General features: G+C 44.6%; 1 protein-coding gene across 3 annotated transcripts in view; it reads left to right on the top strand.

Annotated features, from left to right (window-relative positions):
- Nucleotides 1–24436, top strand: part of CLYBL (citramalyl-CoA lyase) — a 240574-nt gene that overhangs the window by 210400 nt on the left and 5738 nt on the right. Inside the window, exons 8-9 of one of the 3 annotated variants that reach the window (XM_036300733.1) lie at nt 12598–12717; nt 13706–13832. In XM_036300733.1, coding sequence (XP_036156626.1) covers nt 12598–12693 — 96 coding nt within the window. In that variant the 3' untranslated portion in view covers nt 12694–12717; nt 13706–13832. Of the gene's footprint in view, nt 1–12597; nt 12718–13685; nt 13833–24436 lie in introns of those variants that run through there. The other 2 variants (XM_036300734.1, XM_036300735.1) reach the window with 2 other exon arrangements.

Genomic DNA, 24436 nt, shown 5'->3' with positions numbered 1-24436 from the left:
CAGATCAAATAAACCATCTACAGATTTGGTTGTTGTCTTTGTCAACTGAAAGGGTTGATTCCACTAATAGACAACAGTGTACCCTCCCACACCCCTGCTTCCCACCACCCACAGCCTTCTCCTCTTTATTTGGAAGCAGGAATACTAAAATCCAAATGGAGTGATTTCCTGTGAAAATGAAAGGTGAAGGGACATAACTCCATCTTTGAGATTCTTACTCATGCGAGTCTCCCTTTATCTCTTATTCATTTAATAGTTTTAGAGCTGTATGCCATAATTTGGACTTGAAAAATTCAAATTCTTAGACAAGCTGAGAGCCTGCCGATGGTGACTTTAAGGTTAATTTGATTAACAACAAATTTTGCAGGTTTGTAAACATTTAAAGCAATGTGACACAATTCCAGAGCTGAGCATATCCTATTTCACATACTTTTAGTGACAAACGGCTGTTTCTGTATTAGAGGATAAGATATTTTGTGTGTAGGTTAAATCTGATAACTTTTAAAGTTGTTTGCTTCATCCTTAATTCTGAACACATTCTTAAGTACATTTTAATCAAAATAATTTTATTCTTGTTTATACTTTTCAGGATTTTTTTCCCACTCAGCTTCAATTAGAAAGTAATTTTTTTAGTTGGATAAAATCTCAGAAATTTTCTAGTCAAATCCCTTCTGTTTGCAGCTTAATACTTCAAGACCCAACAAGGGTTTGGAAGTTGCCCCAGGTCACTCACAGCCAAGATGATGGTAAGCACCCCAACCAGAATTCTGGGCTCACTTTGTAGATAAAGATATGAACATAGTTAGCATAAATGCCGTTTCACTTGGGTCACAGTGAGTCCCCATGTTAATGACCAAAACTAGATAGAACCTTAAAAATATTTGGTCACAAAAACAAAATGTGAATTCAGTTAGTTCAGATTAGCATGATTTTCTTTTTTTTTTTTTTTTTTAAATATATTTTATTGATTTTTTACAGAGAGGAAGGGAGAGAGATAGAGAGTTAGAAACATCGATGAGAGAGAAACATCGATCAGCTGCCTCCTGCACATCCCCCACTGGGGAAGTGCCTGCAACCCAGGTACATGCCCTTGACCGGAATCGAACCTGGGACCCTTCAGTCCGCAAGCCGACGCTCTATCCGCTGAGCCAAACCGGCTTTGGCAACATGATTTTCTTAGTCATGTACTTTTTGGGTGTGTGTGTTGGGGGGGGGGGGGGCGGGGGCATGAGCAGGAATTCTGATGAGACGAGAAAGAACACAGAGTGTCTGTGCCTTCCCAGCCATGATTTCCCATATTGCTCCCTCCCTCCCAATTCTGTCCTGTACTTGCCCACCTGCCGGACCCCGGAAAGATTTCTCAGCTCTGATCACTGCAAACCTCGTTCTGTTTCATTAGCCATCAGTTGTTCAGTCTCCCAAGGTAGACTGCGAGCCTCAGGCAATGAGGCCATAGCTAGTCCGGCCTTTGTTTCATCTCCCTCAAAGGGCAGGTTCCCCAAGTCAGTTCTCAGTTACACCTGTGGTTGCACAGACACACCATGGCTTTCAGTGTCTTTAATAGCAAGACCTAAATGAGGACTACAAAAGGATGGCTTTATTCCTTGGACATCTTTCTGTCTCTTTTCCTTTTGCAGTATTGCTCCCTCTTAGTATGTATGACTCTACTAGTATATGTGTATTTCTGTGTGTGTCTCCTGTTCCTCCCTTGTCTTCCTCTCCAAGAATTCTTTTTTGTTTCCTCCTTTTCTTTATATTGTTCTTTCTCACGACATCACGCTATACCCCCACCACCATCCCTTACCTCCTCTCCTTTAACTAATTTTAATAGAGGAGTTTAGAGCATTCTTTTAATTTTTGTTGCATTTATTTAAAATTTTAAAATTCTTTTTAATATTAAAAGCAGGTAAATGAAATTTTATTAAAATATATAAATCAAGATTTTCTAGAATTCTTTTTTTCCCTGTTTAGGTTAGTGGACCCCAATGAAGAAAGGGGAGAGGGGATTCTCACCACGTCCCTAAAGAGTAAAGAATTCTCTCTTCTGTATCAATTACCTTCCTGCAGCATCTTGGACAGAAATAGGTACACAGTATATATTTAGTAAATACTAGTTAGATAACTGGTTTCAAAATGTCTGACAGTGCTAAAAAGAATTATTCATTGTACTTATAGAATATATGATACTGACTTTTTGTTTCCTTCTAGAAAAACCCAAAGGAAAAAATTGTCACCATGTATTCCATCCATTATTGTTATCAGTTAGTTGTATATTAGTAAACCCTTTAAAGTGCCTTAAAGTTAATATTTGTTCATTTAGATGTGTTTTCCCAAGAAAGAATAGTCTAAGGTGTATAAAATAGAAGTTTAACATTAATGGTCTTAGCAGCAAGCTGCTATAAAATGGCCTTCATTCTCTGCTTTTCTCATAGGCAATACCAGCTTAAATTTGACATGAAATATTCTTTACATACTATTTGCTAAATAAAAATCTTTCCAGACAAAATTTCTAATTTAAAAAAAAAATCTGGGAGGGAAGTGATAGTTGTAGAACTCTAGATAATTACTAAAAATTCAACGAATTATACACACTTAACAATGGTGAATCTTATGGTATGCAAATTATACCTCAATAAACCAATTTAAAAACTGAGAAAATTAAGCACGATGTATACTTTGCTAGAAAATGTGGAAGCTCCTTTAGGTTTTGCAATATGTTTATAAATCCAATTGTTTCACTTCAGTAGGTAGCTTTCCACAGGATAAACTTGGCTTGATTTTTCCAGATTTAAAGATATTTAAAACAAAGACTTGTCTATTTCTGTCTGATCATTCTGCCTAAAAATTTTTAAAGATAAACCTTGCTGCCTACATTTTGTGAGCTCTGAAAAGAATTTTAAAAACGGAAGCACCTTTGGTCTTCCCTATCTATTTGTGAAGTAAGGATGGCTCTGGTCCACTGAGACCCTCCATCTGGGCAGTAGAGGACTCTGGACTGGTCAAATCCTATATCATAAAAGGGCAATATGCAAATTGAAACGACCAGAATGCTGCTCAACCAGTTACTATGAGGTGCACTGACCACCTCTTGGTCCCTTTCCCCAACCAGCAGGTTCCAATTGCCCAATGGTGAATGGGGACCCAGGAGTGGATGGCGGGGGACTCAGGTGGTACCAGGCCAAGGCCCCCGCCCCACCAGTTGCCCCACACACAGAAGGCAACCTGTGGCAGGGCAGGGCTGGCGAGTGGGCGGAACGGCCGACCTCTTGGTTCCTTCCCCCAGACAGCAGGCTCCAATCACCCAATGGCAAGTGGGGAACTGGGGGTGGGTGGTGGCAGGGGCCAGGCCTAGGGACTGTACCTGCGCATGAATTTCATGCATCAGGCCACTAGAATTAAGATAATTGACCCAGACATTCACCTCATCTCTCCTCCCTATGGTTCAGCCATCTCCACCTGCCCTGGCAAATTCATTTTCCAAATCTTCTACTGCTTTTTTCCTCCTCCAACTTCCTAAAGCTGTTGGTAAGGTCCCAAATCAACCTCACTAATGCACATACTGTTTCCATTTTCTATGTAGAGTTAAAGCTAAATCATTCCTTTCTAAAAAGCAAAATGTTAATGATGTCTATTCATTTTACATCTACCCACTAGCCCAGCCGTGGGCAAACTACGGCCCGCCGGCCCGTTTGAAATGAATAAAACTAAAAAAAAAAAAAAGACCGTACCCTTTTATGTAATGATGTTTACTTTGAATTTATATTAGTTCACACAAATACTCCATCCATGCTTTTGTTCCGGCCCTCCAGTCCAGTTTAAGAACCCATTGTGGCCCTCGAGTCAAAAAGTTTGCCCACCCCTGCACTAGCCACATTCCAGGAATTTCCTCCTTTTTTACAAACCCACCAGGCGGGCACTTGTCTTTGCTAGGACTTCCTTGTCCTGTTCACCCTCCACTGAAAATTCTGTCCTTCCTTCCCCGTTGTTCCACTCCCTCCTGCAGCTGATAGTCTGAGTTTTTAAATTCGACTAAGTATATTTGTTTTCAAATACTGATGCTGTGTCAAATGAAGAAACGGAGGCTCAGAGATGTAGCATTATTTGCTGTGGATCACACACAGCAAAAGAAAGAGCCTGGATTCCATTTCAGGTGTAGCTGACCCAGAAGCCCATATTCCTAACCTCTGCATCAAGGTGTCTCAAACGGGAGAACCCAGAGGAGCAATTCCCTTTCTCTCCAGGTTTCGGGGTGTCCTCCTTGTCTCAGCAGCAGTCACTGAATACCACCTCAGACTGTGCTCATCCTGCAGTTCCTATTTCTGTTTGGTGGAAAGTCACAGAAGGGCTGCTTGGCCAGGTGGCCCCTGGTGCCCCGAGGCCAGCACTGACCGGGCAGGAGGGCTGCCGGGAGCTGACTCGGCCATCCATTCAGGTCTCCATTGATGGTTTGTGAGCTTTTTTACAGCCGGAGAGGCACAGGGGAAAGGATGGGAGGGATGAAAGGGAGATTCTCCAGGCTTTTCCACCTTTCAGAACTTAGAAAATAAATTCCATAGGCTGCCCAGGATGCAGGATCCCCCGCACCTCACACCCCCTGAGGCTGCGCTCCTAGGCAGGGGCAGAAAGCACCATCCCAAGCAGTTCAACCGGCCTGAATTGCCACTGCATCTCCCAATCAGGTACGAAACTAGCCCCTTCAGATATTCCAACTGTTTTATTCTCATGAATCATTTGAAAGGCTTCCCCTTCAAAAGCCATGGAAAGTCATCTGACAGGATTGCCCTGCCAGTAGTAAAGAGAGATCAGCCCAATGTGGGTTATTGTCCATGTTGAATGGCTTCAGTAGAACTTTTAGAAATTCCATGCAGAGCTACATTAGCATCTATAAATTCTCTGACCATAGATGTAAATAGTATTGAATTTTCATTCTGAACAGTATTAAAATACCTATCAAATTATCACTAAAATTTAAAGTGTTAAAAAAAGTTCTCTATTTCCCAAGTCTTCAATAATATCCTTTTACTCTCGTCCTGGCAATTTTAAAAGATGTTTATTCCGATATTCAGAAGCATATAGAAGGATGAAATGTCACTGTCTTTAATCCTCCTCATAAATGTTTTGGGTTTCTTTTCAGGAAGATGTCATTCACATATTTATAAATTTTTCCCACTGAAAATATCCTTTGGTATTTCTCATATCAAAATAATTATAGTAAGAGCTTTCAAATAGAAACTCAGGGTGGAAGCATGTTATATTTTAGTAGTTCCCAATTCATTTATTAAAACTGTATTTTCACATATTTACTTATCTGTACCTTACCTATATATCATTATTTTTTTCAGTTGCATCATAAGTAATATCTCTGAAATAGTCATTTACATATGCTGATTATTTTTTATAAATCACATCAAAATAAAATTTTAAAATATATAGTATACTTTATATGATTATATATAAAAAATTTGTTTATAACCACAGGTACCACCATTTAAAGCTATACTTTGAGAAATATATATTAGTGGGAAGAGTTTGAGATTTTGGATGAAAAGCCTTAGATTCTAGTCCTCTCCTTCTCACACGTTCTTTTTAAAAAATTAATACTGCACCTCAGTTTTTGCATCTATTAATCAGAAACAAGCATGCCTTCCCTACTACAAGTGAGAGAATGTCTTTGAAAATATTTTGTAAAAGTGTAAAGTACAATCAGATGAACCCTCTTTTTTTGGTAATGGGTCTTCCTAAATAAGATTGCACCTGTCCCGTTTTTAGCTTGGAAAGTAATATTCTAGGGCTTACTGGGGGTATAGCTTGTAGTGTATAAACCACAGTTGCTGAATCTTGATATATCCTCCTCAAGGGAGAATAAACATCCTCCACCCACTCCCAACTCCTCTCCTGGAACCAGAGAGCCATCTGTGTTTGTGGGGTGGGCTGGGAGGGGGTGGGCGGTCAGTCCATCCATGATGGTCTCACTCAGCAGCAAGGCTGAGCTGGGCAGCGCCAGCTCTTAGCTTTCCCATTGTTGGGTACCCAGACCATCCCTGGACAGAGGGCAAGTGCCCAGAATAAAGGAAAGGAAACAGGTGGTTCAACTTCCTCTCCTTAGGGTCCAGGAAGGAGCCAGTCTGGGCCCACTGGGGGTGCAGCAGGAGCAAAGGGAACCAGGGAGTCCCCAGTCCTGCTTCATCCAGCAGAGACTGCCTTACGTGCTATGCTTTGTCATATAGTCAAGCAGCTGATGAGAAGCAAAACCAATATTTTAAAATGTTGTCTGTGTTCAGTTTGCTTTAATTTAAGCTAGTTTGGGCTCCCTTTCCTCAGGCCCTAGAGAAAACCCTTCACCCACAGACAGCCATAGAAAGGTCCTGCATCTCACACTGTGGTCCTTCATTTTGCTTGCTCTGTTGAGTCACTGGCAACCAGAAGCTCATGGGACTCTTGAGGGACACAGACAAAGCCAACCCCACTCTCAGTCTCCTCCACCCCTCTCTTGACCTTCATTTGGCATCCCTGACCCTCTACACCTGACTTTAAAAGTACCTGTTCCTCGAAGCCCTTCTCTAGCCAAACCATCCCTGTTTCGATGGCTCCTTCTCTCTGTGGCTCCTCTGTCTTTGCACCACGAATATAACATACTCACTTGCATTTTAACTTTTAAGTCATTTGCATGAGCTAACCTGACCCCACCCCAGCATCACATTTGTTGGGGTTAGACACTGTGTCTCCTGGAGACTCAGCAAATATGAGCCAACTGACGAGTGAGTATTATGAGACCAGGGAAAGATTGAGTGGTACCGAAAGGTGCCAGCAGATAAGGAAAAGAGAAACAGGATAAATTCCATCTTCCCAGGCCATGGCCCACCCAGTCACCCCACTCCGGCCCCACTAAAGAGCCAGGCTCCACTCTGAACCATGTTTTGAACACTAGGTTCTGTAAATAAAAGAAATATGAGACTGGACTCCTGCCCTCAAGAGAAAGTGAGAAAGATAACAACGTAAACAGGTAATTACAAAGGAGTGTGACAGGGGCTATACAGGGAGGCTGCCTAAGGAAAGGGAGGCAAGGGATTAGCCCTACAGGGAAGTCTAGAAATGCTTGTGATATTTCTGTGCCTTGAAGCACAAGAAATTTGCCAGATAGACATGGAAAGGGCCTTCAGAGCAGAGGACAGTGTGTGCGAGAGATACCAAGGGGTGTGTGTGTGTGTGTGTGTGTGTGTGTGTGTGTGTGTGTGTGTTGCTGGTTGCTGGACTGGCAGGAGATGAGGCCGAGAGCAGAGGCAGGGCCTGCCCTGGTCAGGGGAGCATTGCATTTGATTCTGTAAGTCCAAAGGGAGCCAAAACAAGGTTTAAGCAAATGGAGATCCGACCTGATGTTTTATAAAAATTACAGCATGATCCCAGTTAGGAAGGGGCGGCTCCCCTGTTAAGCGTCCAGCACTCTCCCAGCGAGATCTCTCACCAGCCTGGGAGCCGGGCAGCTTAGCCACTGAGCTTGGAGTAACAGGCAACCAAACTCACAGCCTTAAAAGGAGCGTCATAACGAAATTGTGAGGGGACCAGGCCATACTAGGACCTGTCCAAGGACTCTGCAAGTTGATAAGTTGCAAAAATTGGAAAGAAAGAAGAGTGAGAATGAAACAGCGGCCGCCAGCGCATCATCCCCACCCGCTGTGAGGAGCGTCACGGAGCAGGTGGCTCTGTGCGTATGGAAGCCGTATTGCAGGAGGTCGTGGCTGGGCTGAGAGGAGTTAGCAGGTAGAGACAGAACCAAGATCTTGTAGAGAAATTTGATAATGGCCGACACCGACGGATAGTTTTAGGAATTCCCTGGGACCTGTTGTGAGGTAAATGATTAATTTGCCGGGTGTAAGACAGCGTCACAGAGGAAGAGTGTCACCCCAAAAAGAGGGACTGTAACAGCTGTGCTCAAATGCTCTCAGTAAAGCCGGCAGAGAAATCCCCTCACAGTGAAGTGCAGCAACTGTCATTGGAAAGTGCCAGAGAGAACTCCCGGAATGCCCCAAAACGTTATTTGAAAGCGTTAGATCAAATTATGGTTTCTAAAAAATTATTCTTTGAGTACTCTAAGGAAAAATATCTCAGGTACTAAGTGCCAGAAATGCAAAATATGAATATTTCCCGTAGATATGTTTCCTATTGTCGTCAACACCACCATCATCAATACTTTTTGCCATCAAATTATAAGTCGGATTCTCCCTGCCATGAAAAACTTCAGGGTCTGATAATGTTGACGTGATTTTGATGCCTAAGGTGCCACCAGGCTCATTCTAAGGCAGTGGTTCTCAACCTTCTGGCCCTTTAATAACAGTTCCTCATGTTGTGACCCAACCATAAAATGATTTTCGTTGCTACTTCATAACTGTAATGTTGCTACTGTTATGAATCGTAATGTAACTATCTGATATGCAGGATGGTCTTAGGCGACCCCTGTGAAAGGGTCGTTCAACCGCCAAAGGGGTCGCGACCCCCAGGTTGAGAACCGCTGTCTAAGGCGTTACCGCCCTTCACATCCGGGAGACGGAAAGCACAGGCTTGTGTGTAGTAAAATGTGCCAAAGCAGTGGGTCAGTCATTTTTCACAAGTAACTCAATAGGTAACTGTGGAATAAAAGCCCATTGCGCAAGGAGCTCCGTGGCAACTCTGACGGGGAATGCCTGCCTGCTGTAGGTACGCGGCATCCTATCTAAGGGAACTGTGCAACCGGCGGCACGATCCTGATTGGGAAGGGCAGCCGTTTCAGTCGCTCTGGGCTCATCACATTGGCTCTTCCTCTCATTCTGTTGCATTATACTGTACCTGCTTCTTTCTCCCCTGTCTCCTCCAGCAAACTGTAAGCAACTTGAGGGCAGGGATGGAGCTGTATCCATTTCAAAGCCGGCCTAACCATTTCTACCCGGGGACCTAACACACAGAACTTCTCAAACTCAAACGTGCATTAGAATCAGCAGAGAATTCCTGCCAACCCACAGGCCTTCTGCATCAAACCAGATGGGGTCCAGCCTGAGGATCTGCATTTTAACCAGCGGCCCTCCCCCTTTGGTGATTCTGCCTCAGGTGGTCAGGGAACACTTCTCAGTCGACAAGCCCAGGGTGTAAGCCAGGGACACCTGCTTCTCATCAGAGAGGGCCAGGATTACCCCACTTCTGCATCCACTAGCTAGAGGGCAGACAGGTACAAGTTCCTTCATTCTTAGTGCCTCAGTTTCCTCAGCAATAAAATGGGGATGAATAGAAATTCAAAGAAACAGAAAGCAAATGGTGATTGCTAGCGGCTAGGGAAGGAGACCTGGGGAGTAGTTGTTTAATGGGAACTGACCAAGTGTTACTTTTGCAAGATGAAAAAGTTCTGCTGGAGAGCATTATGCTAAGTGAAATAAGCCAGTCAATGAAGGAAAAATACCACATGATCTCACTCATTCATGGATAATAGAGACCATTATAAACTTTTGAACAATAATAGATACAGAGGCAGAGCTGCCTCAAACAGATTGTCAAACTGCAGCAGGAAGGCCGGGGAGGGTTGCGGGGCAGGAGGTAGGGGGGTAAGAGATCAACTAAAGGACTGGTATGCATGCATAGAAGCATAACCAGTGGACATAAGACATTGGGGGATAGGGGAGGCTAGGGGATTGTCTAGGGCGGGGGGATAAAATGGACACATATGTAATACCCTTTGTAATAATTTAATCAATAAAAAAAAAAAAAAAAAAAAAAAAAAAAAGATGAAAAAGTTCTGGAAATCGGTTACACAGCAATGTGAATATGCTTAATACTGCTGAACTGTACACTTAAAAACGGTTGAAATGGTAAATTTTAGGTTATGTTTTTACCACAATTAAAAAGAAATAGAAAAAAATATTGTTAATGGGGATGGGTAATAGTATCTGCCTCACACTGTTGTTACGAGCATTATATGAAATAAAATATGTCCAGTGCTAGGCTAGCAACTGCTCAGAAAATTATTATTATTGTTCTAGTCATGGTTCTTAAGGTCTTTAACCATGAGTGAGTTACTATTTAAACCAAATGACAGTCTGAATCTTCATGCTGATGGAAGTCCCTTTACTTTGCAAATGGTATGTGTGCCACTTTCTCAGGAATGCACGGGGCTATGAAACTGAAATTACCTGTAACCATTTATTAAGGAATGTTTCCAACCCTCCCTACAAATCCAAGCAGCTTTTGACAAACTGTTTTTCTAAATCCTGACCAACAGCCCAGTCACATTTCTCAGGTAGATCCATATGTTAAAAAAAAAAAACCAACCCATATTTTGGTTGATATGTGAAAGCAGGGGAATATTCATGGTGGGCGTCTAATTCTTAACCCTAAAATCCTCAGCTTGCTGAGGTGAAGGAAACAAAGAACAAATAGGTTGAATTTTGTTTTCCAGCTTGAGCTTCATAAAGGAAGTTAAGCAAAATCTACCACCGTAGAAGCAAGAAATGGTGTCTTCTGTCTTAAAACACTCCATGGAATATTCTGCCTCTTTGATATGCACGCGGAACCCGGAGCAGATTCAGGGAGCGAGGCATAGACCCAACGCCGTCATTTTGATTCTCTGGGCATTGTTTTGATTTCATGTGCATCTATGCTCATGTCATCTCGCCAGCCCGTTATTTCAGCCGTGGCAGGACAGAGGTGCTGTTTTACAGGGCCGCAATCCGCTCGGGGGGCGGGTAACCAGGAGGCCTTTGGTCTTCAACATTTACTCCAAGAAGGAGACTAGACTATTGCCTTGTAAAACAGCATGAGACTCACACCCTGATTTCACGTCTCCTGCTAACGCACGGAACATCCTTGGAACTTCTACCAAATTCATAAAATTCATCATAGTCCCAGAGCTGACCAAAATTAGTTCTAGGCTGAATGAAATTAGTCACAGGCCAACCTGGGGGTATAAATGGTAAAAATAAGAGGGTAAGAGATGACGGATTTAAGTCCATCAGGTGGTCATATGAATCAGATTTATCATTTCAGGGCTGGGAAGGTTAAGCAGTACAACCATGCTGTCACTTAACTATTAGGATACCTTCTGAGAAATACGTCATTCGGCTCTTTCATTGTTGTGCGAATACCATAGCGAGCACTTAGAGGGTATAGCCTACGACACCCCAAGGCTATGAGGTAGAGCCTACAAACCTGTCCAGCATATTACTGTGCTGGATACTGTAGGCAGCTGTAATGTGTTGCACTATGGTATTACAATGGCTATGACATCACTAGGCGATAGGGATGTTTCAGCTTCATTATAATCTTAGGGCACCGCTGTCATATATGTGGTCTTGGTCATTGACTGAAACATTGTTTGTGGCTCATGACAGTCCTGGTGAACATTCTAATCCTAGTGGCTTTTAAGCCTCTCTGTTGATTGAAAGATAAATTCTGAAGTCACTGCTAAGGATTCCCTGCCAATTTTATGTTACCTCCATCCTATCTAGAACTCGGTGTAATTGTGGGACATGAGGGTTTCTAGAGAGCCCAGGAGCCCATCCAGGAAGCCCTGAATAAGGACAGCGTTGACCGTTGACAGGTAGTACTTGTGAAATCCAGAAGTAGATGGCAATATATGCAATCAATCAGCTAGGATTGATTTTCTAGTCCACTTCCAAGTCTCAAAAGATCTCTGCTTTCCACTCACACCAGCATCCTTGCCGTGAATTAGGATGAAGAGTTGTGATTGCATACATCAAAAAGAAGTGATTAAAAGAACATAAATAGCCAGACATTAACATATTCTGGGCATACTACCTTCTGCCCATTAAGTTTTTCTTTTTCTGATGCACTAAGAACTACCTTGTTAATGGGGGGGTCTGTGATGAAGGCTTGAAGTTCTGAGATCCAAGTATTAGCCCCTGCTCTAACATTTCCTAATCACCTTGACCTGTTTTGTCCTCTAGAACAGGAACTAGATCACATGATGCATTCAATAAGTATTTTCAGAAGGTTTTCAAAAATGAATCTGTAAAATGAGGATAAATCAGATCTCAGAGATTCCTTTCAAGTCTTGCCATTCAACCGACCTGTGATTCTTTGGTTACAGGCTCATGTCCCTTGTCATTGTAACCTGTCCTGCAAATGTATACCAACAGAGGAATCGCTTTTTACTCAGTACAATCCTACCTTACATTTTCTCATCCCCTGATAGTGTTACCCCTCAATTATGTTATAACAAGAAGCAAGTTAACCTGATCACACATTTATTTTTCAAATAATGATCAGTTGTCACTGCGCTTTACTGTTTTTAAAGTTCTATACAATATTTCAAAACCTATAAGGAAGTATTTACCTTTTCCTTCCACAGTTGTTTCCTGCTTGATTTCAAGAGTTAAATGAACAGTTTCCAGTACCCTGTGTCTGATGTTTTTCCACTCCATTAAAATGCTAAAAGATTTTTTTTTTCCTCTTTAGAAGGAAAAAAAAAATCTTTCCCCTGTAATTTACTTTGGCTTTCTCAAAAGTTGGGTTGGAAAGTCAGTATAATTCAGGTGGAATCTGAAATGTTCTTGTGCCTAAAGGAAGCCTATAATTTCCGAGCTTTCTTTCAGGAAGTTTGTATGCTCTGTTTTCCAGGGAGCCTTTACTTTCCGAGGGAGTATGATCGACATGCCATTACTGAAGCAGGCCCAGAACATTGTTACGCTTGCCACATCCATCAAGGAAAAATGATCTGCTAAATCAAGCTCTCATCAGGTGGGCGGAACATATACAGTAGGTTTCTTAAAGACAGACCATAATACTCAAGGCAACTTGTTAGTATGCCAGATTGGAACCTTTCTCCACTTACAGTTCATGTTAATCACAATTTCTCGTGGTTGTCGTTATCTCACTGGCCAGTTATTCCTCTAAAAATGAACCTTCTTCTTTTTGGTTCCAAGCTTATGATTTTATTGTTCATTAATGTGATATAGCTATGGACTCATTATTTCACAAGGAGATAAAATAGTAGGGAAAGGTGGGCTGGGAGGGGAAGTTAGATCTTTAATGAAACAGGTCTTGCCCAAATAGGTGTACTCCCTTCACCACTCTCATCTTAGATGTTCCCCACAGTGTTCATTTGTTCACTTGACCCCATAAGTAATTTTAAGAAGGGCCAGGCTTTTAAATAATAATAACTACAGGAAGGGGTTGTGTTCATTTCACTAGAAAGCTGATAAAAACAACAGAGATAGCATAGAAAAGCTGATTATCATCTTGGTTTATATCAATATCTCTAAAAATACATCTTCAAAACCGATGACTGTTAAGCTCCACCCCCCAAAATGAAACATCCATAATCCTTGAACCACTAAGTGATGACTAAAAAAGCCCGCATCCCAGGTCAACAGTTACCAGCAATTAAAAAATAAATGCGCAGAAACACAAGCCCATCCATCTCTCCCCTTTATCTCCCATTTAACTGTTTGCCATTGAGGCCATTTCCCCTGTAAATGTATGGCTGGGACAGGCCCCTCAGCAATAAACTTGTAGCCTCTGCGGAAGACACAATGCTCGGAGCTGGTGCACATGGTGCCCGGCGAGATTTGCATCACATTAGAGATGCGGCTGCGGGTCAGATGGGTGGTGTGGTTAACGGGCTTAGTAAAGCTGTTTTGAAGAGGTTAACCCAGCTTGTAGGAAGGGTAAATAAACATAACAACCGGCCATTCTTCCCTATTCAGCATGTGCTCTTATATTGAAGGCTAAAGGGTATTGAAGCTGCGGAGGATCAACTTGTGTTTGCCAGAGGACGCCAATGAAATTTGAAACACCAACAATCAGAGATTTTGTTTCTGCTCCTCATTAAATCATGAGCTTTTGTGCCGAGACTCTGGCGACTGTTCTTTAAGAAATTAACAGAATGGGAAGTTTTAAACTCTACACCAACCTTTTCATGACCTACACAGCAGCAAGGCTGCTACTCTTAGACAAACACCGCGGGGAAGGCTGTTCTGTTTATTTAAATTTGTAAATAGAAAACAGTTTGTTTTTTATTTTCATTTTTCACCTCCTCCTCTGTCCTTTCTGTTTATTTCCTATGTGGCCCCTACTGCGTACCCCAACCAGGGGTCTACTTTTCCTCTACCTCTTCCATTCCAACAGGAAGCCCAGAGGGGAGTAGAATTGAAGGTTATACACAAGGAAAGGCACTATGGAACCAAAGCAGAGTGGGGAGGCCCACATGTTATCCTGCAACACCCACCCACCAGGGCTCAGCAGGGAGGGACAAACAGCTTTGCCGGGGACACCAGAGGAACCTGAGCCAGCAGGACGGTTCTGTGGAAACACGTTCTTGAGAAACCAACTAATATCCCCAAGCCTAGGATCCTTGGAGGCAGCTCTTAAACTGAGGAGGTGTGTGCCCGGCAGCCCTGGCCCGCCTTGGGCAGGGCATCTCCCCTCCTTGATGCTCCCCCGCCACCTACTCATGAGAGCACTGTCACCTTCGCCTTGGTCCTCTGTGATGCTTCAGAGTTAGCAGGAAAGGAAGGTGGGAGATAGCCCTCTTCTCATGCAAGGGGGCTACAAGGAGAAAGATGGCCTCCAGCCACACTGGGCTTCAGACTGCGGACAGGAGCCGTGGGCGGCAGTTACAGGAGGAGCAGCCCCCAGCCCACCTTGTTGTTGCAATTGTGCCCACCTAGGCTGGCAGCCACATGTGCACAAGGGTAATCCAGGACTATAGGTGCCCACACAGTCAGACCTCTCCGCTCCGAGCACAGACACAGGACTGCTCAGAAGGCAAAGGCCTCCTCTCATTCTGACCTGTCGTATGTGCACACACACTCACCCCTCTCTCAGGTGCTAACTCCGTAGGCAGGTCTGGTCTTAAGCAAAAGAGGAAAATAAAAACCTTCATACTTCCCCCATAGGCAACCCTCTACTTCAACCCAACTGCCCTTCCCATCCTCTGTGCTGGTCCGGATGACCCCTCCAGGCTCTGACAGGATGAAAGCGCAAGATGTTCTAGTCTCCACTCCAGTTACACAGACAACCCCCAAACCCTACCGGGGGCCTCCTCAAGCCAGGAGCTCACTGAGAGCCAAGCCCTCCCTGTGAGGAGCCTCAGATGCGGGGGTGAAGGCATTTGGATCTTGGGAAAAGCAGTCCCCTCAGCAAGGCCTCCACACCCATCACCAACAGGCCCATGGGTTCCTAGGTCCCCAACCATGTTGGAACAGTCACCACGCCCTTAATCTCAAGCTGCACTTTGTTCAAACAAAGCCACCTTGCTGTGTAAATCTCCCCAAGTGTCAAACTTATCATCTTCCTTATAACCCCCTGGTCCTGATTATGGTAGGGTCATGAGACAGGAACCCACTAGAGCATTACGGCCCGCGGGCCGGATCCGGCCCATTTGAAATGAATAAAACTAAAAAAAAAAAAAAAAAAAAAAAGACCATACCCTTTTATGTAATGATGTTTACTTTGAATTTATATTAGTTCACACAAACACTCCATCCATGCTTTTGTTCCGGCCCTCCGGTCCAGTTTAAGAACCCATTGTGGCCCTCGAGTCAAAAAGTTTGCCCACCCCTGCACTAGAGCCAAAAAATCTGGACCAAGTGCCCACTCTGAGCAGAGACCAATGAGGGCTCTGGAAAGGTTTGGTGGACGTCACACCTGTTGTGCCTCATTCCTTGGAAAATAAAACTTCAGGACAAGGAGATGCTGGGAGATAAGGTATCTCCTCTGTTTTCTCACCTGCATCTCTTTGGGGGGTGGGGCACAGGTATCACAGGGAGTGAGGAACTGGGTGAACAGATCCCACTTAACGTGATGGCAATGGCCAACCTGGCGAATTCCTCTGTGCTGGGAATGGACCACAAAAAGAGGACTTTGCAGTAAATCTGATTAATTAAAAAACATACCTGTTTATATTTTTCTGTAGCTCATCACAACCCGCTTTGCCATATCACCCCCCTGTTATTAATTCGAGGGGCCTAAATTATGGGCAACACTATTAAAACATTATCAGAACTAATGAGAAACAATTACTTAGAAAATGAGCCAGGACAAGATTGAGTTGAGAACATCAGTGGTGATCACTGTAGATTAGTTTAATAAATCATCAGGTGCAAAGCAAGACTGACTGTATGTGTGCAAAGCCCTGTCACGGGAAAATGAAATTGAGACCTTTTTTTGCATAATTTTTTCATTAATCTCAATAGGACCCGTGTGGTGTAGATTGTTTTATTCCCCTAATACCTTGCCTGAGGGGGGTGCCCAATAATGTCTTCATTGTTTTACTGAGGTCTTAATGACACTCTGTGACAACCTCATTTTAATGTATAGAGGATTATATCAATACAATCATGTTTTATTGAAACGGTGAGGGACACTCCGGTGGAGTCAGGCACTGTCCCGAAGCACAAGTTGGGAAGTTTCTGGGCATCTGGGAGCTGGTCCCTTCAGATTTGCAAGTGTTCAACCGCTGGCTGCCCTTCTGGCTTGTCCTCCAGGACCGGCTGGGAAAAGTGTCCTCCAGAAGGAAAGACTTCCCACCTCCGATTTGAATTTCAAAGGGACTCGTTTTCTGGCGTATTTTGCTAGGCAAATGGAGAAGACCCTGTAGGGTTGTTTTCCCCTTTTCTAAAATACACGTGCAATTATTATCATGAACACCTTTGCCCCCAATAGTTTTGCCTGCCGGAAAAACTGATTTTCTTTGGGGACGTTGAATTGCTAACGATATCTTAAAAAGTGAAACAAAAGGATACACACCTTTTTTTTTTTTTTTTTTTTAACTTGAAGAACATTCTACTTGTATGGTTTCCATTTATCTTGGAAAGCTAAATGTCTTGCGTTTTTATTTTTACCTCTAGTTCTTAGAAGACAATCGATCTACGGTACAAAAGAGGCTCTGAGATTATCAGCAGCATCTCATGCACATTAAATTAATCCTGGCGAGGGTCCCCGAGCCCGTCGGTCACCGCAGAGCTTGGGCCCCAGGCTCGGGGCCCTGTCCTCCCAGCCAGAGCCCCTCCCCCCGCGAGGCTTGCACAAGCAGTTTAGGGGGGACGTAATTAGTTGACCGCAACATTTAAATGTTAAAACCTTAGTTATTCTTTCTGGGCTTTATTTTACATCGGGGTGGGCGCGGGGGAGTGTAAGAGGACGAACAAAATGGAAAGTAAATTACTTTCAAATACCTAACTTGGTGCCTGAAATACTGCGCGGCGGGATCGGGCAGCTTTTTGCTGTTCTGTGACGGGTGATTTTTGTTGTTGGAAGTTTGTTTACATTCCAGCAATTATTTGGCAGCATATTTCCTCCCGAATCAGTGAGAACTGCCAACGACATGAAGAAAGGGCGGTGATGGAAGGAACCGAAATCATCGTGAGCGCCTTTTGTGGTCGAGGTTTGCAGCCGATCAAACCCAGTTTCAGCTCAAAGGGGCTGACGTCCACAGATTTTTTTTTTTAATTTTACAAAAAAAAATTTTAATTTGTTGCTCGCGCCCTTACTCTCCTTTGTTTTAGTTTCTCTCTCTCTCTTTTTTTTCTTTTCTTATTGAAAGTTCTGTTGCTGCTTCCGACGGGAAGGGCCCGGCGAGCCCGGGCTAAGGTCCTGCGCCCGCGGGGCCGGGACCCACCGAGTCCGCGGCCACCGCCGCCTGCGCTCCGAGCCCCGAGGCCGGGGCGCACGGACACGGAGAGCAGGGGGCCCGCAGGCACCGCCCTCGGTGGTCGCTCCGGGCGCAGCGGCCGTCGAGGCGGAGAGCGGGGCGGGCCGGGGAGCCCGGTGGCCGGGACCGTGCCCAGCGCGGGCGGCCCGGAGCCTGCGAGCCTGGCGCGCAGCCCCGCGGTAATGGTGGCAGATCAAAGGCTGCCCCGTGTCCCCGCGGAGCCCGGGACAATCCCGCGCCTTTGTGCGCTGTTGCTAGGCGCCCAAGAAACTAAGAGAAAGTGTCAGGAGCATGTTAATCAGACTCGTTACAGTGTAACAATACGTCCCTCTCGGGTCTTCCAGGCCCAGCACCCCGGGCACACAGGCCGGACACCTGCGCGGGGCCCTCGCGCCTGCCCGGGGGACCGGCCGATCCTTGAGTCCCTCCGTCCCGAGGTCGGCGCCTGGGCCAGACGCAAGGACCAGGACCTACCGTCCTGCAAGCGGCAGGCGCATGTCCCGGGCCCGGCCTCTGGGACCGGAGCCCTGCGCCCTGAACCTGTCCAGCTCAGAGCGGGATCCGTGGGATCCGTGGCCCGGGGGACTCGCGGAAGATCCGGGTGCCCTTGCTTTTCAGTCACTAAGCTGAAATGCACGTTAGTCAAACACAGTATTGGGATGAACTGAAAAATGAACATTCCATTTCAGAGAGCTTTTGGTTCAGAATTTCTTCAAAAAACTCTAAAATCAACTTTGCAGAGTTTCCTTTCAAATGCACAGAGTATTTAGTAATAATCGGGGGAGGGGGGTGATGTTTTCTTTCTTAAACCACCTTGCTGAAAGTCAAGATTTCGCTGACCTTTTTCGAGAGAATCACTTCATTCGTTTATTCACTCAACAAACATCTGTTGAGCCCGTCTGGGTGCCAGGCAGCTAGCCTGGAAGTCTAGGACTGGTTCCAGATGTGCTTTTGTTTATTGTATTTATTTTATTTTCTGTCAACAATTACTTTATTTTTTTCAAGTCTATGTTTATTGTTGGCACTATTCGGATGCACTTTTAAAATTGAGATGGTCCTGTTCGGAGTCACGGGAGGAGGAAAGGCGTAAAATACCGTCAGGTGCCAACACCAAAAGAAGCGCCCCCCCCCCCCCCCGCCCCTACAGTCGTGATAATAACAAAGAGGTGCGAATTAACGATTTAAAACGTTGGGAAACTACACACCGTGGGCTTTAAACACCAGCCACTCTTTCCACCTATTTCATCTCCTTCTCTGCTCTTCTTCTGGCCCCTGGGAGCTCAGCCAGGCTGCAGTCCTGAAGCCAGCGTCCTGCCTGGGGTCTGAGGACTGGAGTCAGCCCTGGGTGTTTGTCAACAGCCTGTCAGCCTTGCTGAGGGAACACACTTTCTGGGTCCTGGCCCCTTCTCCCCTTGGCCTCACAAAGGGAGCTGCAAAGCTGTGCTCCGGCTCAGGGCAGAATGTGGCCAATTGGAGATGCTTTTCTCCGATGTGAGCTCTTGTTCAGGCACCAACCCATTCAGAAAGGTCAGAGGGAGCCACACTTTCCCGAGTATAACTGCTGAACCTTAAATCAAAGACAGAGCTTTCTATTACCATATAGAGTAGAAAATCCACTCCCCAGTCACCTGTGCCTGCCTAATGGGGAAGGGGGGGGGGGGGACGGGAATCCCGTAGCTGTATTAGACTTCTCCACTGATCAAATCAATTTCTCTCTCATACTGTGTGTGCAACGTGTAAACATATAGAAAGCTGGACCTGGTCCCAGCGATTAGTCCAAACCCTGGGAGGAACTTTAGAGATCGCCTTCATTACGTAAATGAGAGAGTTGATATATTGAAAACTCCAGCTTATGAAAAACAAGGGAGCCTAAACACCGACCATCCTAGCTGAAGGAGAGAGACTCAATGAAAAGGAACCAGATGTTTTTGTCCACATAACGCCAAAGAGCTGGTTTGTCTGGGTTTGGTTTTGTTGTGAAATAATGAATCAAATTGCCTTAGTTATTCAGACACAGCAAAAGAGCCAAGAGGAAAATGAACATTCCATCTCCGATAGCTCTGTGGGGTGGGGTTCCTTCAGAAGACTATGCACTCAAGGATCTAGCTTAACTTTATTTTTTTAACGGGCTCTTTTGAGTTCCATGGAAGGAAGAACATAAAAAACCAACATGAACTTCTGGCTTAGATTCCCTGGGAAAACTGTGTTAATACCTAAACTCCCAGATGAGGAAAGGAGCACGTCTGTTTCCTCCAGTGGGTTTCCAGGAACGGCATTTCTGCAGCAGTTTCCAGGGGAGCTCTGTGCAAACTCCTAGTCTCCTGTGAAGGCGCTCTGGCCACCAGGAGCCCACCGGCGTCTCCACACCAGCAACATGTTGCCTCTCTCAAGGGGACCGGGCCACCAAGCAGCCAGACTGTGCCTGGCTGCAGGGCCTGTCGCTCCTTCGTACAAACCGTAAGCAACCCCTCCGTCTCCAACCTGCCCAGCAAACTCCTAACCATCCTTTAAGACACAACTTGAAGGCCACTTCTGGGAGGCCTCCCCAACTCCCCAGAGACAACTTACTGGTCCTCCCCGAGTCCTCCTGTTGCATTGGATCAGATTTCTGTGGTAGCACTTTTTCTGTGTGCCCCTCCCCCACCCCCCACACCCCGACACCCCCCACCCCCACACCCCCACACCCGCGCCAAAAAGAGTGTGAGTGCCCTGAATATTGGGCACTGCCATGCATCTCTGATCCCTCCTCTCCTGCTCATCTCCACCCCCAGCAAGAGCTCGATCCAAGTGTTCATTAAAATCAGGGACCAAGGGTCTCCTCTGTCAGACACGTCGGTTTGGATCCTGGCTGTACAATTAACGGGTTGTGTTACATTCAGACAAGTGATTTATTCTCTCTGAGCATCAGTTTCTTCAACTATAAGAAGAAAATTGCCTCACAAAGAGTTGCAATGTTAAGGAGGTGGGCACAGAAATTTACCCAGTCCCCCTCCTACCTCAGGAGAGCCCCACTTTCTGGCTGGGGCCACGCATCTGCCTGGGCCACAGACAACTGCCTTGTCCAAGGTCTCGCCCTTCCCAGGGCAGCCTGCGTCTGGTGAATTTTATGTGATGTATGTTTTATCCGTTTTAAAAAGAATCTTTAAAAAAAGAATTGATGTCAAAGAAAGATAGATTAAAAACTATAAATAAATAAGTATATTGCTTTGTAAAAAGCGCCTAACAAAAAAATAAAATAAAAGGTGCCTAGCATTAATGCTTGGTGCATAGCAGGCACTCGGTGAAGGTCAAGTGACTTCCATCCAGGAGCTAAACGGTGCTGCAGTCCAGGGTGGGAATCCCACTGCCGGAAAGCTGGCTGGGAAGTGCGTTTCTGTTACGTGAACCCCCTTTTCTCATTCACTGTTATTGGCAGGTACAGGATATGTTCCCACAGGAAAACGCATTGGTGGGGCCGGTCCCTGGGCATGCTGGCTATGGCAGCTCACCCCGACAGCTGTACGTGTGCCGGGGGAGTTTTGTGGCTCTTTTGTTGTTGCTCAGAATCTCCTAGTCCCACTCCTGGTCTTTCACTATGAAGCCGTTATCATTTTGTCCAACAGCCTGCTTTTGTAAGAGGACACTGCAGCCCTGGCGGATTAGGCAGTGCCCACTGCTGACTGAAGGGGGCTCCATTCACAGAGAAAAATACAATGTAAGTGTGCCGCCTGGAGTTGTGGGACTACTGACCCTTTCAGTGGACTTGCTCAAGGTCACACAGCTGTCAAAACCAAGTCTACAGCTACAGTCTCAACACTCCAGCACTAAACCACACAGCTCCACCCCCGAGAACGCCTTACTCTTACGGTTTCACATTAAGTTCCCCACTAAGGTAGTTCTGAAAGAGGTCTTTAAAACAATAAGAAAGTAGCTGAAGTCTATTTTTCAACAACTGGCTTCCTCAGAGACAGTGCCTGACCAGGGCAAAGATATCTGAGCTCATCACAAGTCAAACAACTAGGCCTCAAACGCATTGCACGGCGCCTGGGTCCCTATTGACTCCCAGACCGAACAGTCCCTCACACGGGCTGCTCACACGCGCTGCAGGCTGTCCACTGGAGGCTGGTCTCCATGGCTGGAGGATGCCGTGGGTGGTCTAAGGAAAGGAGTCCCAGTGGAAGGACGAAGGACCTAGATCTCAAGGGCCGAGGGTACGCTCACCAAGCTGGGCCTCCTCTCAGCTCTGGCCTCACTCCTGTGGCCCCATCCTCCATGGCCTTCATCATTCTATGTGTTGTCATTCATTCGCTCTCCTCCCTCTGTCTCCTGTGGTCTGCTCCACTTCCCTTCTCCTGTTTCTTGTTATTTTACCTTCCTCTCTCTCCTCACAATTCCAAAAGCAAAATTAACAAATATAGGAAAGAAAGCAAACTTTTCTTTAAATTCTGTAGTTTTTTTCTAATTGTATATATATATTTCCCCCCCTAATTCCGTGTCCATGTTTTGGAAATAAATCTAGTGTCTCCAGCTGTTTTCAGGATGTTCTGTAGTCCATTTACTGTGAACTTGGCACGGGAAGTTTATCAGCCCATTTCACTGCCCAGAGCCCGAGTGCAGAGGGCGGCTCATGTTGTACTTTGGGGATCAAAGTAGAAATGTCAATGAGGCTGCTAATTATTCAGAAAATTAAATACTGCTGCCAAAGCTGCTATTCTTCATGTCCTGCATTTGATCATGCTGTTTTAATGTGGAGCCAGAATTCAGATTCTGTGTAAGTGATAAAGAAGTTGAGGATCTTTAAATTGGTATTGGTTCTTTATGTTTTAGTACAAATTATTTGAGTCTGCAGCCTGAAACTCACATGGGAACCTAGAATGATGCTTATAAGTACAAAGTTTAAGGATATAAAATTTTATTTCTATCCTGTTTTAATCTTATTCTTTGGGGGGTGGGGGGGATAATACCAGAAAGGTAATAATAAATGATTACTTACAAAACCAGATCTTTTCAAATTGTGACAAAGATTCCATTTCAGATTACGGAGGGTGTGATACCCCCACCCTCACCCCCACCCCCCTGCCAAAAATATTTTTCACAACCTCGCTTCATAAATAATAATAATGGTAATAACAATAAACTTTTAAAAAGACGGATAGTCTCTGTGTCATCTAAGGAATTTTAAATTGTGAAATATATTTATGAGAATATTTAAGGTAAATAATTTCAAAATAAGTAGCAAATGAGTGGGTCACGAGTTTGCGTGCACTACCTCTGAAAATGAGAACATTTAAAAAGGTTTGTTCAAATGGCGCCATTGGTCTTTTTCCTTCCTTCTCTGAGAGCATGTGTGTTAGATTAGGACTCAGAAAAGAAAGCATGTTTTCATAGCCTCCGGTGCTGCATTTATAGAAATCACGATGATTTTAGGACTGCACCTTCATTTTTTTTAATTTTCAAAACTTGTCCCCTTTTACTCTTTTATTTTCTTTCAACAAAACAAAGGCCGAGGAACCCCTTTAAGAAATTTTATACATTCCCACCGAGTCCCAGTTTGCTGACCTCCAGGCCACGGAGTAAAACCTTTCTTTTAAGTCAAGCATTCCCCATTGGGAAGCGCTCCAGCTTGTTCTTTTTATGAGGAATTTTAACTGCTGGGCTTAATTTAATTATTGTATTTTGTACATAACTCCCAGAAGCCCCAGGGCAGGAGCTTGACTTTTTCAAAACTTTCAAATGAATATCTTTAGGATTGCACATTTCTGATGATAATGTGACTTCTTTCTCTTGTATTTCTATCTAAACACCAAACATGGGTCTTTCTGTTTCCCAGTGTATTCATAGAGAAGTTAAAACCTCAGCATCTCTTTGCCACAGAGAATCTTACTGGGTAGACACAGGATATAGTCGTTTGAGTCCTTAGCGCAGACGCCTAGGTTTCATAACAACAAAATAAAAACCATCTCCAGTTTAATTACATTTTTAAAAGTGGATGGTGACACAGTCTTCAAGAAAAAGTGTTCCTAGGTAGACATGGCCTTGAAATCCGCAGCGTGCTGCCCCATGGCTGCATCTGCCACCATCTCTCCCTGTCATTTCTATGAGGTATACCCCCCACATCAGCTGCTCCTCCAGGACCCCGTAGAGGCACACACACACACACACACACACACACACACACACACAGGTCATCCCAAGTTAACAGCAGAGATTCAATATCTTCATTTCTCATCTATCTTTATCCATAAACATTTTTATTTGATTCTTTTTTATTTCCACATGGAAATCAAAAACTTTGACCACATCTTGACTCTCAAAGGTGAAAAATATTTGTTTCGGTAATTGACTTAAAACGCCTTTTAGAAATAATGAAATGTGGGGGCAAACATAAACGTGCCAAATTCGTAAGATCTGCCCAAAATACTTCATGGGGGTTGGGTCACTTATGAAGTAAGTTTCACTTTAGGACTTCTGAGATCTCTGAATTTAGGAAGATGTTTTAGAGCAAAATTATCTGAGGTGGATCTGATTTTCTTAGGTACTTTCATTTAAATTTTAAAAGAATAGAATTCACCATTTTGGTGCCCAAGAAGGACTTGAGAGGTCACCCAGGCCAAAGGCTCTGGACCTTGGCTGCATGCTAGAATTACCTGTGCGTCAAATAAATACCAATGTCTGGGCCCCACCGAGACTGGAAACATAAGGCTTTAGTCTGAACCACCGTCTTGCAGTTAAAAAGTGAAACAACCAAACAAAACTCTGAAAGACAGCGTGTGGCTTTCACATTAGCAGTCTGAGGCACGAAACTGTAACGTGACTTGGGAGCTC

Source organism: Myotis myotis, unplaced genomic scaffold (genome assembly GCF_014108235.1).
Source record: "Myotis myotis isolate mMyoMyo1 unplaced genomic scaffold, mMyoMyo1.p scaffold_m19_p_3, whole genome shotgun sequence".
In the NCBI taxonomy this organism is placed as follows: domain Eukaryota; kingdom Metazoa; phylum Chordata; class Mammalia; order Chiroptera; family Vespertilionidae; genus Myotis; species Myotis myotis.
This window is presented reverse-complemented; position numbering and strand designations above follow the sequence as displayed.